Raw genomic sequence first — 13,844 nt, forward strand, 5'->3', positions numbered from 1 at the left:
CACTACCCAAAGAACTGTGTTTTGCTCCCTTCATTGTCCAGATTCTCCATAGGTGGTGCCGCTTGATTCAGACGGGACAGTGCAATCATCTTTTGAGCTTTGACTCTGTTGTATCAGCTTTTCTTCACATAGTATGGTTCAGTGCTTCATCATCTTATTCTCTGGTGTTTCTAAGTTTCTCTTCTCTCTCAATATTTGTCGTACCTACTTTGTGTTACTCCCCACAAACCCTACTATCTCTCTGTATCGTTGCAACTTCTAACAACTTCGATGTATAGGAACTCTTCTCTATCTTCCAATGCTACCTTCCATCATCAGCCAAATCCGGTGTGTCCTCATTGATGCCTTGGGCTACAGACACGGACTGGTCAATCTCTTTTATATTTAGCTTTCATTCAATTCAATGTAGATTTTCTCATTCCATTCTCTTCTTTCATTGTAGTCTTTCTCTTCCCTTCCCTCTCCATGTTTGTGTTTCCTCTTCCATTGTGCACTCTCATAGTGTGTTGTGGTGCTCACTAGGGCTTTTCAAAGAGGAGGCTGAATTGATCTAGCCTTTGCTAGAGTCTATGATTCCATCACTTTGTGGTGGCATGTTAGCCATGCACGTAAAGGCAAAGAGAAGAGACCATGTCGCTCGTTGTCACATCTAGAAGGAAGATGCGGAAGACATGCTACTTCTCATATAGTGGCAATCGTGGCTATGCTTGTTGGAGCATGACATTATGCAAGGTTTTGCATGCATTGATGGCTCGAATGGATGGTTCTTCTCAACTCCACTAATGTTGCACTCTCTCATGTGCTCCTAATCAAGGGGGAATATGTTGATGCTCTTTCATGTTCACTAAATTTGATGTGTGTCATTAAGCCAACAAAGGGGGCATGTTCATGTGGATTTGAAGTGTATAATCAAATCCACATGTTTTGGCAACTCCAAATCTTGAACTATGTCCAATACCAAGTTCATGATAGGACGTGCAACATGATGTTCATGTGGCCTTGTATAAGGGGACCTGAAGGGCATGCTTATGCTCTAGTGGAGAATCTTGGTGCCTGGCACGCCATCCTACAAAGCTTGTGTGAATACAATAAGTGCATGGTGGCCAGCTTGACTACTTCAACTTCTAAGAGGGCTTGTTGCTTTGAACTTCTTCGTGGTGCTTTCTTATAGAGGTGCATCTAGCCTTGATCATGCGAGAGTATCCATGGTGCATCCTTGATGCTCTTGTTCCCTGCTTGCTCACTTGTCCTCTTAGAGATGGAATTGAGAGAGCATTTCACATGTTGATAGGTAGTGTTTCTTGAGCACTGGTTGACCTACATCTCATAGGTTGTCCAACTTCTTGTCTATAAAAGGAGGGTACATGGCCACATCCATTCCACTTGTATTTGACAATTCTTGTTGGGGAGGAAGAGAGCCTATGGAGGGTGTGAGCTGCCACTCAACCATTGTACTCTTTGATTATCATGGCGGATCTATTTCTATTTACAATTTGTGGATTGTTGCTTTTGTTGTTCCATTGTCACTTGTTGCTCTTCTGACATCAACTCCTTGCCTTCTACAACTTTCCACATCCTAAGAAGAATAATCTGGCTAGTGATCTTGATATTCTAGAAATGGTAACTAGATCCATCCAATTTGACCTGCTTTAATGAAAAGTATTACAGTTCCACTACCTTTGTTTTCATTATCAGGACATTGTTTGTCCTCTTTCACTCATTTACACATCCTTAATGAGTAGCCAACACTCCTTCATTAGCTAGATGAGTCTTTTAAAACCAAAAGGAGACATGGTTTGGAGAGTACGTGTCTATTTTGGTGACCCTATTTCATTGAGTGAAGCCATTGGAGATGGTATCGCTTTGATTGCATAGCTGAAATGTGTCTATGACTGCCTTGGCTAATCAGTGCACATCTCCAGCAATTGAGGTATATTTGTCTATCCAATTGGAGCAGGGTCCCTTGCAGCTGTTTTGCTCATTCAGCTGCAGATGGTTAGTTCGGTAGGTAGATGGCAGATTGGTGGCATGCATGAAGAATGCAGCACTGAACTTGATCTGGTGAGTTTTCTCTGCCCCAACAACTGGCTTAGGGACGTTTAAAGTGTCAGCGCTTCTCCATGACTCTTTGTAGTTTCTTTGTCAGCCTAGCTTAGAGAAGAATTTTCCTCCAGGGTTAGACGAAACAATCTCTTGGCCAGTATAAACAGATGTTTCTCCAAGTAGAAAGATGGAAGCATCAGCAAATTGGATCATCTCTTATCAAAATCGGTTCCAGGGTTGGACGGAACTAACTTTAGGCCAGTGCTATCCAAGGTAGAAAGACGGCAGCATCAGCAAATCGAATAATCACTTGTCAAAATCAGCTCCTCTAGATTGGTAAGTACATATCGGCCCGTAGAAATTTCCACACACTAACTTTCTACGTTATTTAGTTCCTAATGGCTCTTCTATGTTGATCAGGGCCTGATGGCCCGCAGAGATTTCTAATAAGAAGAAGAAGCCCACCGTAAAAAATGGCGTAACAAGGACTGCAGAATGCATACCTGGGTTACTCGGAAATTGAAATAGGGATCGAATTCATGGATGACACTCTCGTATTTGATGACCTGGAGAGATCAATTCAGTGTTAGAAAGGGGCTGACGATAGAAATGAGAGGGGGCGCGGGGGTGGGGGTGGGGGTGGGGGGCACTCACCGAGAAGAGGCGAATTGAGAAGGCGAGGATGCCAATGAGGAGGAGGATGAAGAAAGCGAGGACGGATCCAAGGGCACCTGCGCTGGCAGACGCCATGGCTGCTTGAGTGAGGAGGGATCTGAGAGAGATCCCCTACCTATCAAACGCGAACACACATACACACACACACACACACTCTCTCTCTCTCTCTCTCTCTCTCTCTCAAATGCAAAGTGTTACGAGCGACTGCTTGAATGCAACTATTTTTTGAGCTGGTCAAGGTTTTTCATTCAAAATCAAGAAACATACTTCCGACCTCAATTGGAGAGGTTATGCTATTTACATCAAACATTCTCCCTAAGTAGAGTTTATGCTATTAAGTTATTTGGATCAAACATGCTTTGTCATTAGGGCTTTTGCTATTCAGAAATTTAGATCAGTGCATGGTTGAAGGGATTATTATGTTATTAAAGTCCAATACACACCTAATCATGGATTGTGCTATTTAGATCAAACATACTCCCTCGTTAGGGTTTATGCTATCATAAGAATTTGGATCAAATTAGCACTTCCAAATGCAATGTATGATTGAGTGGGTGAGTTGGTGAACTTTTCCTGCAAGAAGCTTACTCCCAATTAAGGATTGTACTATTTAGATCACACCAACACCCAAACGTGAAGCATTTGAAGAAGTCAATTTTGAGCAAGTGAATATTCTCGTGCATGAATAATGCGAAGGAATATATTTTCTCTAGACTTGATTGTAACTAAGCTCATCCCTAAGGAACTGAATTGAGTCTAAGACTTTGGAGTTGATTGTAAACTAAGATCATCCCTAAGGACATGGATTGAGCAGAAATACATTCCTTTGATGGGGGGCAGGGTTTGCCCATCTTGAAGCCTCAACTTGTCTCCGCCTCTTTTATGTGTCCATGGATATACCTTTCTAATCAATTGTCATAACTTAGCTTTCAATGTTGCTCTTTCCATTTTCTTAAAATGTTAAGTACCACAAATAAGCAATTATTATAAGTGCCGATTATCGTAGCATAAGAGAAAAAGAACTTGTATCATTTTTAATTAATTTGCCTAGTCAATCTATTTATTGGATTTGTTTCCTTTGTAAGTAATGGATATCTAGAAAAGTGCATGAATGCTTGGCATTGATGAGTGGTCACATGTTCCCATGTAATGGATTAGAAGAAAGATAATGTACACTTCCATCTATATGACATGTACCTATGATTCAAACTCAAGCATATCAAGGTCAAACTCATACACAAAAAGGATTGATGCATTGAAGTATAGCCTAGAATTGCCAAAATAGATAGTTACAATTAACAAAAGTTTGTATAATGTGCATGTGTAGGTTGAAAGTTTAGAATGCAAATAACTTTGCATAGAAAACTCATATGAGGACTCTTGAAACAGTTTTTGTAATGTACTCGAATAGAGATTTCACATTATATGCATTTTGGTATGTCCTAAAGTTTAGGGGACCCCTTAGTTTTAAAAGCTCCCTAATTTTAGGAGCCTTACAATGCCTAAAAATAATATTCATAGAAAATGTCTTTGCGTAGAAAACTCATATGAGGATTCTAAATCTCTATATAACTTATAATGGATGGATCTTCCAAACCTGAGCCCATCCTATATGGCAACTATATGATAATCCCAAACCTGTCTCTCTCTCCATCCACCTCCCTATCTCTCCACTTGCCTTTTCCAAACCTTCTCTCTCTCTCTCTCTCTCTCTCTCTCTCTCTCTCTCTCTCTCTCTCTCTCTCTCTCTCTCTCTCTCTCTCTCTCTCTCTCTCTCTCTCTCTCTCTCTCTCTCTCTCTCTCTCTCTCTCTCTCTCTCTCTCTCTCTCTCTGTGCCAAAAGATAGCAAGACCAACCAAATAGCACTAGCCAAATAATAGCCAAACAACAAAGCAATCGAATAGCAATAGGAGTCAAAGGATTAATGACACGCTAATTGCTAGAGAAGTCGAGTGAGACACACATGCACCTATTCAATTCTGTGAAGGATTAATGATATGGTTATTGCCATCTATGCCATCAGCCACAATATGGATAGCGCCTAGGGGATTATGATTATCAGGCTACTTGAGCTTCACTGTGGCATTCATATTACTGATCAAATCAAACAATGTCTAGATAATTCAAGTGGCAATGTCTAATGATTAAGGGAATATCAGATGATTAAGCTAACAATATATGATGACTAGGGTAATAATATCGGATGATGCATAACCCAATGACAAGGAATTGATTATAGGAAAGGGTGATGGATGAGATATGAAAGGTGGAAAGGGTGAGCAAGAATGGAAGCAATGAAGCAAGAAGCATGAGTGGAAGTTCAAGCAAGCAGAAGCAAGAGAGGTGTGACCTATGGCAGATGGAGCAAGAAAGCAAGAGAGAGAGACTCAAGATGTGGAAACTCCAACAATCACAATGTGTGACTGGCATTCCATTTATTCAAATGTCACTAAAAGAATAAAGAATGAAGTGATTGTGATGGGTAGGCAAGTGTAGATACTATCAAAGTAGTAATACACGGGTGGCTAGGCACAAGTGCCTTTACCCCCAGCAACCTCCCACTTAAAGGCAAGTGTGCCTAGAGTGAAGAGGGGATAAGAAAAAAGTGACAAAGTACAATGTGTACATAGAATACAACAGGATGAGGAATAGAGGTCATCTCATCCAACACCTATCAACTTCTTAAGGAAGGCAAAACGCTCTGCTAAGAGACTTTTTGTGAGCAAATCTGTAGGATTTTGGTCAGTTGAGATCTTGACAAGGTTAACAAACTTGTCCTCAACAACTTATTCGATAAAGTGGTACAGCACCTCAATGTGCTTCGTCTTCACATGGAAGACCATATTATTAGCTAATTGGATAGTACTCATAGAATCTGAATGCGGTGTAGAGACCACATAAATCAATCATATCGAGGTCTGCTGGCCTAACTAGAGAGCCTCCTTGCAAGCCTCATTGGGATTGCAACATACTCGGCCTCTATAGTAGAGAGGGCTATGCATTTCTACACCTCGGACATCCAAGAAACAATACCCCCAACAACAAAGATAAACACATAGCCAAAGGTGGTGGATTTCCTATTGTCTACATGTCTTGCAAAATCAAAGTAAATGTACCCCCACGACTCCTATATCTCGGCCACCATAACATATGCACATAACTATTGTGCCCTTTAGGTACCTCATGATACCCTTGACATCATCCCAATGCTGCTTGCCAGGTGTAGCCATATAGCATGCCACAACTCTCACTGCAAAAGCTATGTCAGGATGAGTGGCTATCATGGCATACATCAAACTACCCACTGTGGATGCATAAGGGATCTTGGCCATCTTAGCCTTCTACTCATTAGACTGCAAACAATCAGCCTAGCTCACGTTCACATGAGAAGGAAAAGGACATCCAATATGCTTAGCATCCTACATATGAAACTACTAAAGGACCTTCTAGATATACTCCTTTTGTGACAAGTAAAGGAGCCCTTGAGAGTGGTCAACATAATGCACATCCCAAGAGTATGTGAGGCATGTCCCATGTCTTTCATCTCAAATCTCTTCTTGAGCTAACTTTTCAGAGCATCTAACCCGCTCTCCTAGCAATCAACATGCCATCCACATAGAGTGCCAAAATCAAAAGGCTACCATCACAAGTCTTCTTCATGTATAAACACAAATCCATGTCATTGGGTGTATAGCCTTGTGAATGCATAAAGCATCAAACTTGTGGTACCATTCCCTAGGTGCTTGCTTAAGGCCATAAAGGCTTATTCTTAATCTGCACACTAAATGTCCCCTGCCTTTTTCCACAAAGCCCTTAGGCTACTACATATAAATCTCCTCATGCAAGTCCTCATGTAAGAAAGCCATCTTAACATCCATCTGATAAAGGTCCAAATCTAACTGAGCAACCAATGCTACTACCAGGCGTAGGGTGGTCATTTTGACTACAAGAGAAAAGACTTCCTCGAAGTCAACACCAAGCTCTTGTTTAAAACCCTTAGCAAGCAATCCGGCCATATAGACAACAGGCTTGGGACATACAAGGGTGCTCTTCAACTTGTACACCCACTTGCATTCCAATGCATGCTTTCCACCAGGCAAAGGAACCCAACTCCCACATATGATTTTTTTGTAAAAAGTCAAACTTTGACTACATGGCCCTCTCCCAAGAGTGACTATCACCATGTTGCATGGCCTTATCATAAGTGAGAGGTTCATATGCATCTGTCACCATCACATAATCAACAGAGGGTTCAAACCACTTAGGAGGACATTTGGCTCTGGTAGAGCATCTCAAGGCTGTGGCTGAGGAGCCAACACATTCTATCTAACATCATATTCATGGGGCACTAGAGCTATCTATAGGCTGCTACAAGCTTACTAGTTGGTTATATGGGAGTAAGAGGCTCCTCCTAAAATATAACCCTATGTATCTCAACTATCCACTCAAGCTACTTATACATCTTTTCCTCATGGAAAACCACATTATAGTTCTGAATGACTTTCTGTAGCCTATGGATCCTATAGGTGATAGCCCATCTCACCTACATCCCCATAATCAAGAAGATGCATTTCACAAACTTAAGGTCCAACTTTGTGCTCTTGTCCTTGGATACATGGCAGAAAGCCTCACAATCAAAGACATGCAAATGAGCATACGAGGGAGGTTTTCCAAACCACATCTCCTCTACAATTTGAAAGTTAATAGTATTGCAAGGAGACCAATTGATCAAGTGTATGGCAATAGTCACTACCTCAACCCAAAACTATTGTGGTAAGCTTGCCTAGCTAAGCAGACTAAGGACCCTTTCCTGTATTGCGTTGTTCATGCGCTCAGCCGCCATACCATTCTCGGGTTGGGTGTACGAGATGGTCAACTAACACTTAATACCCCTCTCATCACAAAACTACTCAAAGGCTTCAGAGACATACTCACCCCCATTATATGACCATAGACATTTTAGCATGTACCTAGACTGGTTCTCAACCAATGTAAGCCAACACTAAAAGGTAGCCAAAACATCAGATTTTAGCTTTATGGGGTATGCCTAGACCTTATGTGAGTAATCATCAATGAATGTGGCAAAGTACTTTGCATCTCCTAACGACTGACAAGGCATAGGTCCATAGACATCAAAATGAACAAGAGCCAAGGCTCACCCATGCGCAGAGTGCTAGACTTCTTATGTGTACTATATGTTTGCCTACCATACAAACAATGATCACATGACTCAAAATACTTATAGTCAAGGAACAGAAGATACTACAAATGAGTAAGCAATTTCATTCCCTTTAAGGACATGTGCCCAAGGCAACGATGCCAAAGAGATACATGTGAAATTGCAGCCACAGACAAAACATGATCTATGGGTCCAAATACAACCAGTGGATATAAAGTGCTAGAATTGGCACAACGTGCCAGAACAAGGTCTCCACGGGTGATCTTTTAAGAAGAATCCCCAAAGGAAACAAAGTACCCCTCATCATCTAGTGTGCTAGTAGAGATAAGACTCTTCGTGAGAGCTGGTACATGTTGAACATTATGCAAAGTAAACATACTGCCTCAACCAAACTACAGCCGCAATATCACCAATACTAACTATCTACAATGCCAAGTCATTCCCCAAACGAACAGATCTAGTCATACTATATTAGGAGTGGAACCTCTCTCTATGAAGGGTCACATGAAAGGAAGCCTGTGAATCCATCAACCAAGACCGAGTAAAACTAAGCGAGGCATCAGTCAACTATGACTCATCCAAATAAGAAGCTGCAAGTATGTAATCATCATCAGAGTCGGGTTGCCACACTACGTTGATCTCTTTGATCTTAACAATGGACTTAGTAGGGACAATGCTACGATCATCAGACTTGTCTTGCACTTTCCCTTTTCCATTTTCCTTATGCTTGTCATCGTGCATTTTATGGTAGTGTAGCCTAATATGTCCTGCTTGCCCACAATAATGGCATGTCAATCAGACTTATGCCCATGAGACTTATTGCTACTACGAGACTATCCACAAGACGTAGAATGAGACTTCTACGAGTCTCTACCACGATGGTCATTCTCACTCTTGCCATCATGGATACCCCAAACAATCAAAGCATGAGAAGTACAACATTCTTCCTATTTATCTCCTCTATCGAGAGTGAACCCTCTTCATCAGAAAATTTTAGCCCATTCTTGGGCATATTTGCACACATAGCAATATGGAATGTGTATGAAATCTCAAGCAATGTGACCAACAAGAACAAAGGTGGAAGATTGTCCTTAATTCAATACCTTGTGATAACAACTCGCCAATGATAGCATGAAACTCACTCAAATGCTGAGAAACACTAGTATCTTCTTTCATATAAAGGTCCATAAGTTGCTTTAGCCAATACATCTGAGAAGCAAGGCTCTACTTATCATAGAGATTACAGATTTCCTCCCAAAGATCCCATGCACACTGACCATCTGTGACAACATTATAATAAACCTATTTGTTGAGGGATAGTAATGTGAGATTTTTGCACCAACACCTGCAAAATTTGGGTCTTCCAATAGCCATAATTGATGCCATCCAACTTTTCAACGTTGAAGATGGCATTGTCATTTGAATGACCAGTCATATTGCAAGAAAAAGAGGCATAGTACAAACCAAACAGGCTATTGTAATACCTGCAAACAACCCTAAAACCACTACCAAAACAAGCTAAAAACAAGAGGTACTAACCAAATAATGAGCTATCCACAAACTATGACCAAAATAGCATCAAATTGAGGGGACTACTCTCATAAATAATACAACAATTTGCAATTATATCATGCTGAAAATGAGGTACAATAGTAAGAAATCAATGCCAAACAAGGGTAGTCTTAGTAATACAAAACAACATATAGCACAAGCAAGCAGAAGTTGAAGTAGCTCAAGCTCGATTACAAATAAAATACAAAGCTCAATGTAACATCCAAGTGTCAAGTAAGCGACTCCCACTAGAACAAAAGTTAGACGCCAGACGAACAAAGCTCAAATCCTCATGTGAGTGGTATCCAAGCATCCAAGATACATCAAGTACATAGCCAGGTGCATAAGACCCAATAAAGCCTTCAAGCCTGTAAGGCCATAGACCTCTGTAGCATCCAATGAAGTAACTAACAACCAATGTCAAATCTCCTAAGCTCAAATCAAAGCTCAAATGCATTCAATAGCATAACCAAGCATAGAGCTTCAATGTCATGCACCAATACATCCAATAGAATGCCTGAATAGCATGAAAGAGCATTAGGCATAGACTATCCATGTTAAAAGCTTGTTGTAAATTGTATGTACAACAGTAAAATGTGAGTCAATATTGAGTAAAAGTGAGCTCAATTGAAGCCCAAAAGCATTTTGCGAGCATGGCCAAGCATGTGGGATCAACCATGGATATCAATGTAGCATCCCAAGTAGTTGGGAAGCATCACAACAAAGCAATAGGCATATACTTTCACTAATAAAATAGCCTTCAGTCACCTTGCTTATTACAACAATAAAAATGATAGTAAAACCAAGCCAAATATGGGCTCAAGTTAGTTCAAATGCATTACAATACATTGGCCAAACATTCCCCAAGTGTCCAACATCAAATGAGCATCCTAGGAACATCACACAAGGCAAGAGCATGACATTTCCCTGACAAATAGCATTCAACTATATTATGATAGCAGTGATATCTATGAGAAATCAAAGCTAAAAGAGTGCTCAAATCAGGGGAAGGCAAGAAGTGAGTTTTTTTTTGGCAACCCCTCTATTCTTGTTCCACATAGTTTAGTTATTCCAGCCTTAGATGTATCCACCTCCACCACCATCAATTGTGCCATGTTCATGTTGATTGTAGGCAACAAGACATCACTCCTCCTAGTGATAATCATGTCCTATTTGTTCCTTCTTCTCAACCTATTCGCATGAGCATCAAGGGTAGCAATCAATTCATCAAGATCTCTTATAATATTGCACCTTGTTTACTGTTAATCAAGGGTAACCAGCCATCATCTTCTGCTATTGCCAGTCATGGCTTTTTTGTACCCTATTCTTGCTGCTACTCATGAAAATCAAAAGTAGCATCAAAGCGGGATTATCCTTAGAAAATTTGCACCTACTGGTCATTGGTTATTGCTATCCTCCATCTACTAACAAACATGGGTAGCAAAATTGCACCATATTTTTGCTAGTCCTAGGTAGTATGTAATCATCTTCTTCTCCAACTGGTTGCACCTTGTTTCCTACTAATTGTGGGTAGCAAGAGTATATTAAAAACATCATAATCTCCTTCAAAGCTGCACCTCGACCCACGAATCTACTGATTCGTGGGTAGTAGCATCAACCCCATAATCATCAATAATCTTTATTAGAGTTCCACCTCCTAATTATTGTTCATGGGTAGCATGATTGCTCCTCTTGATTGTAGAATATTGCAAGTAGCATAAACCTTATCGATCATGCATTCAATTGCTGGATCATGGATGGAGGAGTCGATCCTATCTATGATAGTTTGTACCCCTCGCTTTTTGTTGAAAGCTTTGGGTCTTTCTTCATCTTCTTCAATTCTTCTCATCTCGATCAAATGAATCTTCACTAGCTTAAGCTTCTTTAGAGTTACCATCTGCATCATCTATATATTAATCTACTTCATCTCTTCTACTTGTGATTTTTCTCTTACCCTGTTGCCTTCGCCTCTATCAATTCCCCTCCACCACAGCCATCTCCCTCATCACCTTCATATCTAACATTACCATCAGTTTCTTCATCTTTGCCATTATAGAGAGAGAGGAGCTGCCCTCATGAATGAGAAGGCCACCCTATCATCACCACCATGGCCACCATACTACAATATGCATGTATCAAAGCCTCTTGTGTAGAGCATTAATTTTATTAAGATACGAGAGCACATGCTACAAGAATATTTTCTCTTTTTGGAGTAGCATTGACTATGTGCATTAATATGCACCCAAGTCTAGAAGTGCAAGCATAGAATCCACCTTCTCACACACTTGGCCATCCAACCTACTAAGAGGGAGGATTGGCAGGAGTGGCAAGTCAGGTTGAATCTCTAATGCACCACTGCCACACATAGGTACATGTGAGCATACATGCATTACATTGGTCTCTCTCAATTCCTAGGTTGAGGACTACACACAACACATTGAATATCTTGTGCACACTAGCTCCATAGACACGCATGCCATGAGACACCCCACAAATTGTAAAGAATTCATCCCATTGTGATGCACATTACAACACACATTCACATATATATGCATAATTGTTTTACATACACTATGCACACATAAAAAGCACATATGAAATTGGGTGCATCTAGAGACCTTTCTCATTCTCCACAAACCAACATCCAACCTATTGGAAGGAAGGATCATAGGGGAGTGAGGCAAGGGGAGGGTAGCTAGTGAGGCATTTGTGTGATACACACCACAGGTTCATTGCACTGTGCATACATCATTGTGTGCATCCACCCACACACAATGCATCCACCCACTAATACACTATGCATCCATATGTTCTCTTTAAGGGACCCCATCGTCTCACACACACTACATCTGTAGGAGCCTTCTCCCTCTTCACAACCCAACTCCAACCTACTAAGAAGGGATGACAATGGGAAGTGAGGCAAAAGAAAGAAACTTTGGAGACACACACATGTGTATGTGTGCATCCTTACAAACATAGATATACACACAGTGCACTCACTTACTTATTTTCATAGTGCACCATGCACCCATTTGCATGCATAGTGCATCCATCTACACATAGTGTATCCCATCATACTCACCTGCACATAGTGCATCCATCACCACACACCATGCACTATTGTGTAACCATCTACACCATAGTGCATCTGACTACACACACAATGCATCTCACTTGAGAGCATATACTTAGTGGATGCAACAACACATACCTACACATTCATAAACCATCCACATTGCATCATTCACTAGGATACTCAAGAGTAACACAAAAAGATACATTGCACACTGACATACACCCTTGGTACAAGTAAACACTAATAATCATGGGTCTATGGCTCTGTGCACTAATGTGCATCTACACATACTTGTGGAAACATAATGATATGATAGACACATAAGTACACTTGCATCATTCATTACGTACCCATGAACACTATGTGTTCACCTTGCATAAAAGTCTTAACACATACAATTACACATTTATCTAGCACCCTGTACATATATCTTTAGTGTATTCATAAACACAAAGTAAATATGAGTGAGCAATAGTGTACATGTGTAGTTACGCATGTGCATTTCTATGTCCTTGTGAGCATATGTGCTTATGGACTTTGTGTAAGTGTACCCCATGTGCACACATGTGTATCCATGAACAATCATTGAAAACCCATTGCATCCTAGACACATTATGATTTCTTTTTGCCTTGCACACCTAAGTCCATGCATAGTATCACACTAGCCCACAATCATTCATTGCATGACACACACACACACACACACACACACACTCTTATGTGTTGCAAGTCACAATTAGAGTATTTTGTAAGAATGTTTTGTTTTAAACAACAAAACCAGGAAGATAAACAACACCAACAAACAAAACAAAACAAAAACAACAAAACCAAACAACGCACAAAAGAGAACTTATATATTTCACACAAATGATCAAAGTGATAGCCACTGCACATTTCTTTGCCTAGGTTATCTCAACAATGACATCAAGTTGCAGCTTGCTGCCATGCAAGCAGAAATGGATAGCATTCATAGGTTGTTGTTTAACACAATAGCAATTGGATCATCACAAGACTCTCTCTCTCTCTCTCTCTCTCTCTCTCTCTCTCTCTCTCTCTCTCTCTCTCTCTCTCTCTCTCTCTCTCTCTCTCTCTCTCTCTCTCTCTCTCTCATCTTGTGCAATAAAGATATTTTGAACCATTAGATATACTCTAAGTTGGAACACATATCACACAAACCATTTTGATTGGGATAGAAGGCACATCAACCCATAGAGACCAAGCTAAAATTCCTTTAGTGTCCAAATAATTATGAGCCAATGATGACCCTTACAACTTTATAGAACAATTTGAGCAAGTTTGTGAGGCAAATAACCTTGTGAG

General features: G+C 40.5%; 1 protein-coding gene across 1 annotated transcript in view; it reads right to left on the reverse strand.

Moving 5' to 3' along the window:
* STT3A (staurosporin and temperature sensitive 3-like A) overlaps positions 1-2,922 on the reverse strand; it is a 74,508-nt gene extending 71,586 nt beyond the window's left edge. The window contains exons 1-2 of the mRNA XM_087680337.1: positions 2,698-2,922; positions 2,547-2,609 (exon numbers count right to left, since the gene is read on the reverse strand). Of these exons, the coding sequence (XP_087536463.1) occupies positions 2,547-2,609; positions 2,698-2,793 (159 nt within the window). The 5' untranslated portion in view covers positions 2,794-2,922. The remainder of the gene's footprint in view (positions 1-2,546; positions 2,610-2,697) is intronic.
* Between the last annotated feature and the right edge of the window lie 10,922 nt (positions 2,923-13,844).

Source organism: Lygodium microphyllum, chromosome 6, assembly GCF_053477565.2.
Source record: "Lygodium microphyllum isolate KBCC chromosome 6, Lygodium_microphyllum_v1.1.10, whole genome shotgun sequence".
Classification (NCBI taxonomy): Eukaryota; Viridiplantae; Streptophyta; class Polypodiopsida; order Schizaeales; family Lygodiaceae; genus Lygodium; species Lygodium microphyllum.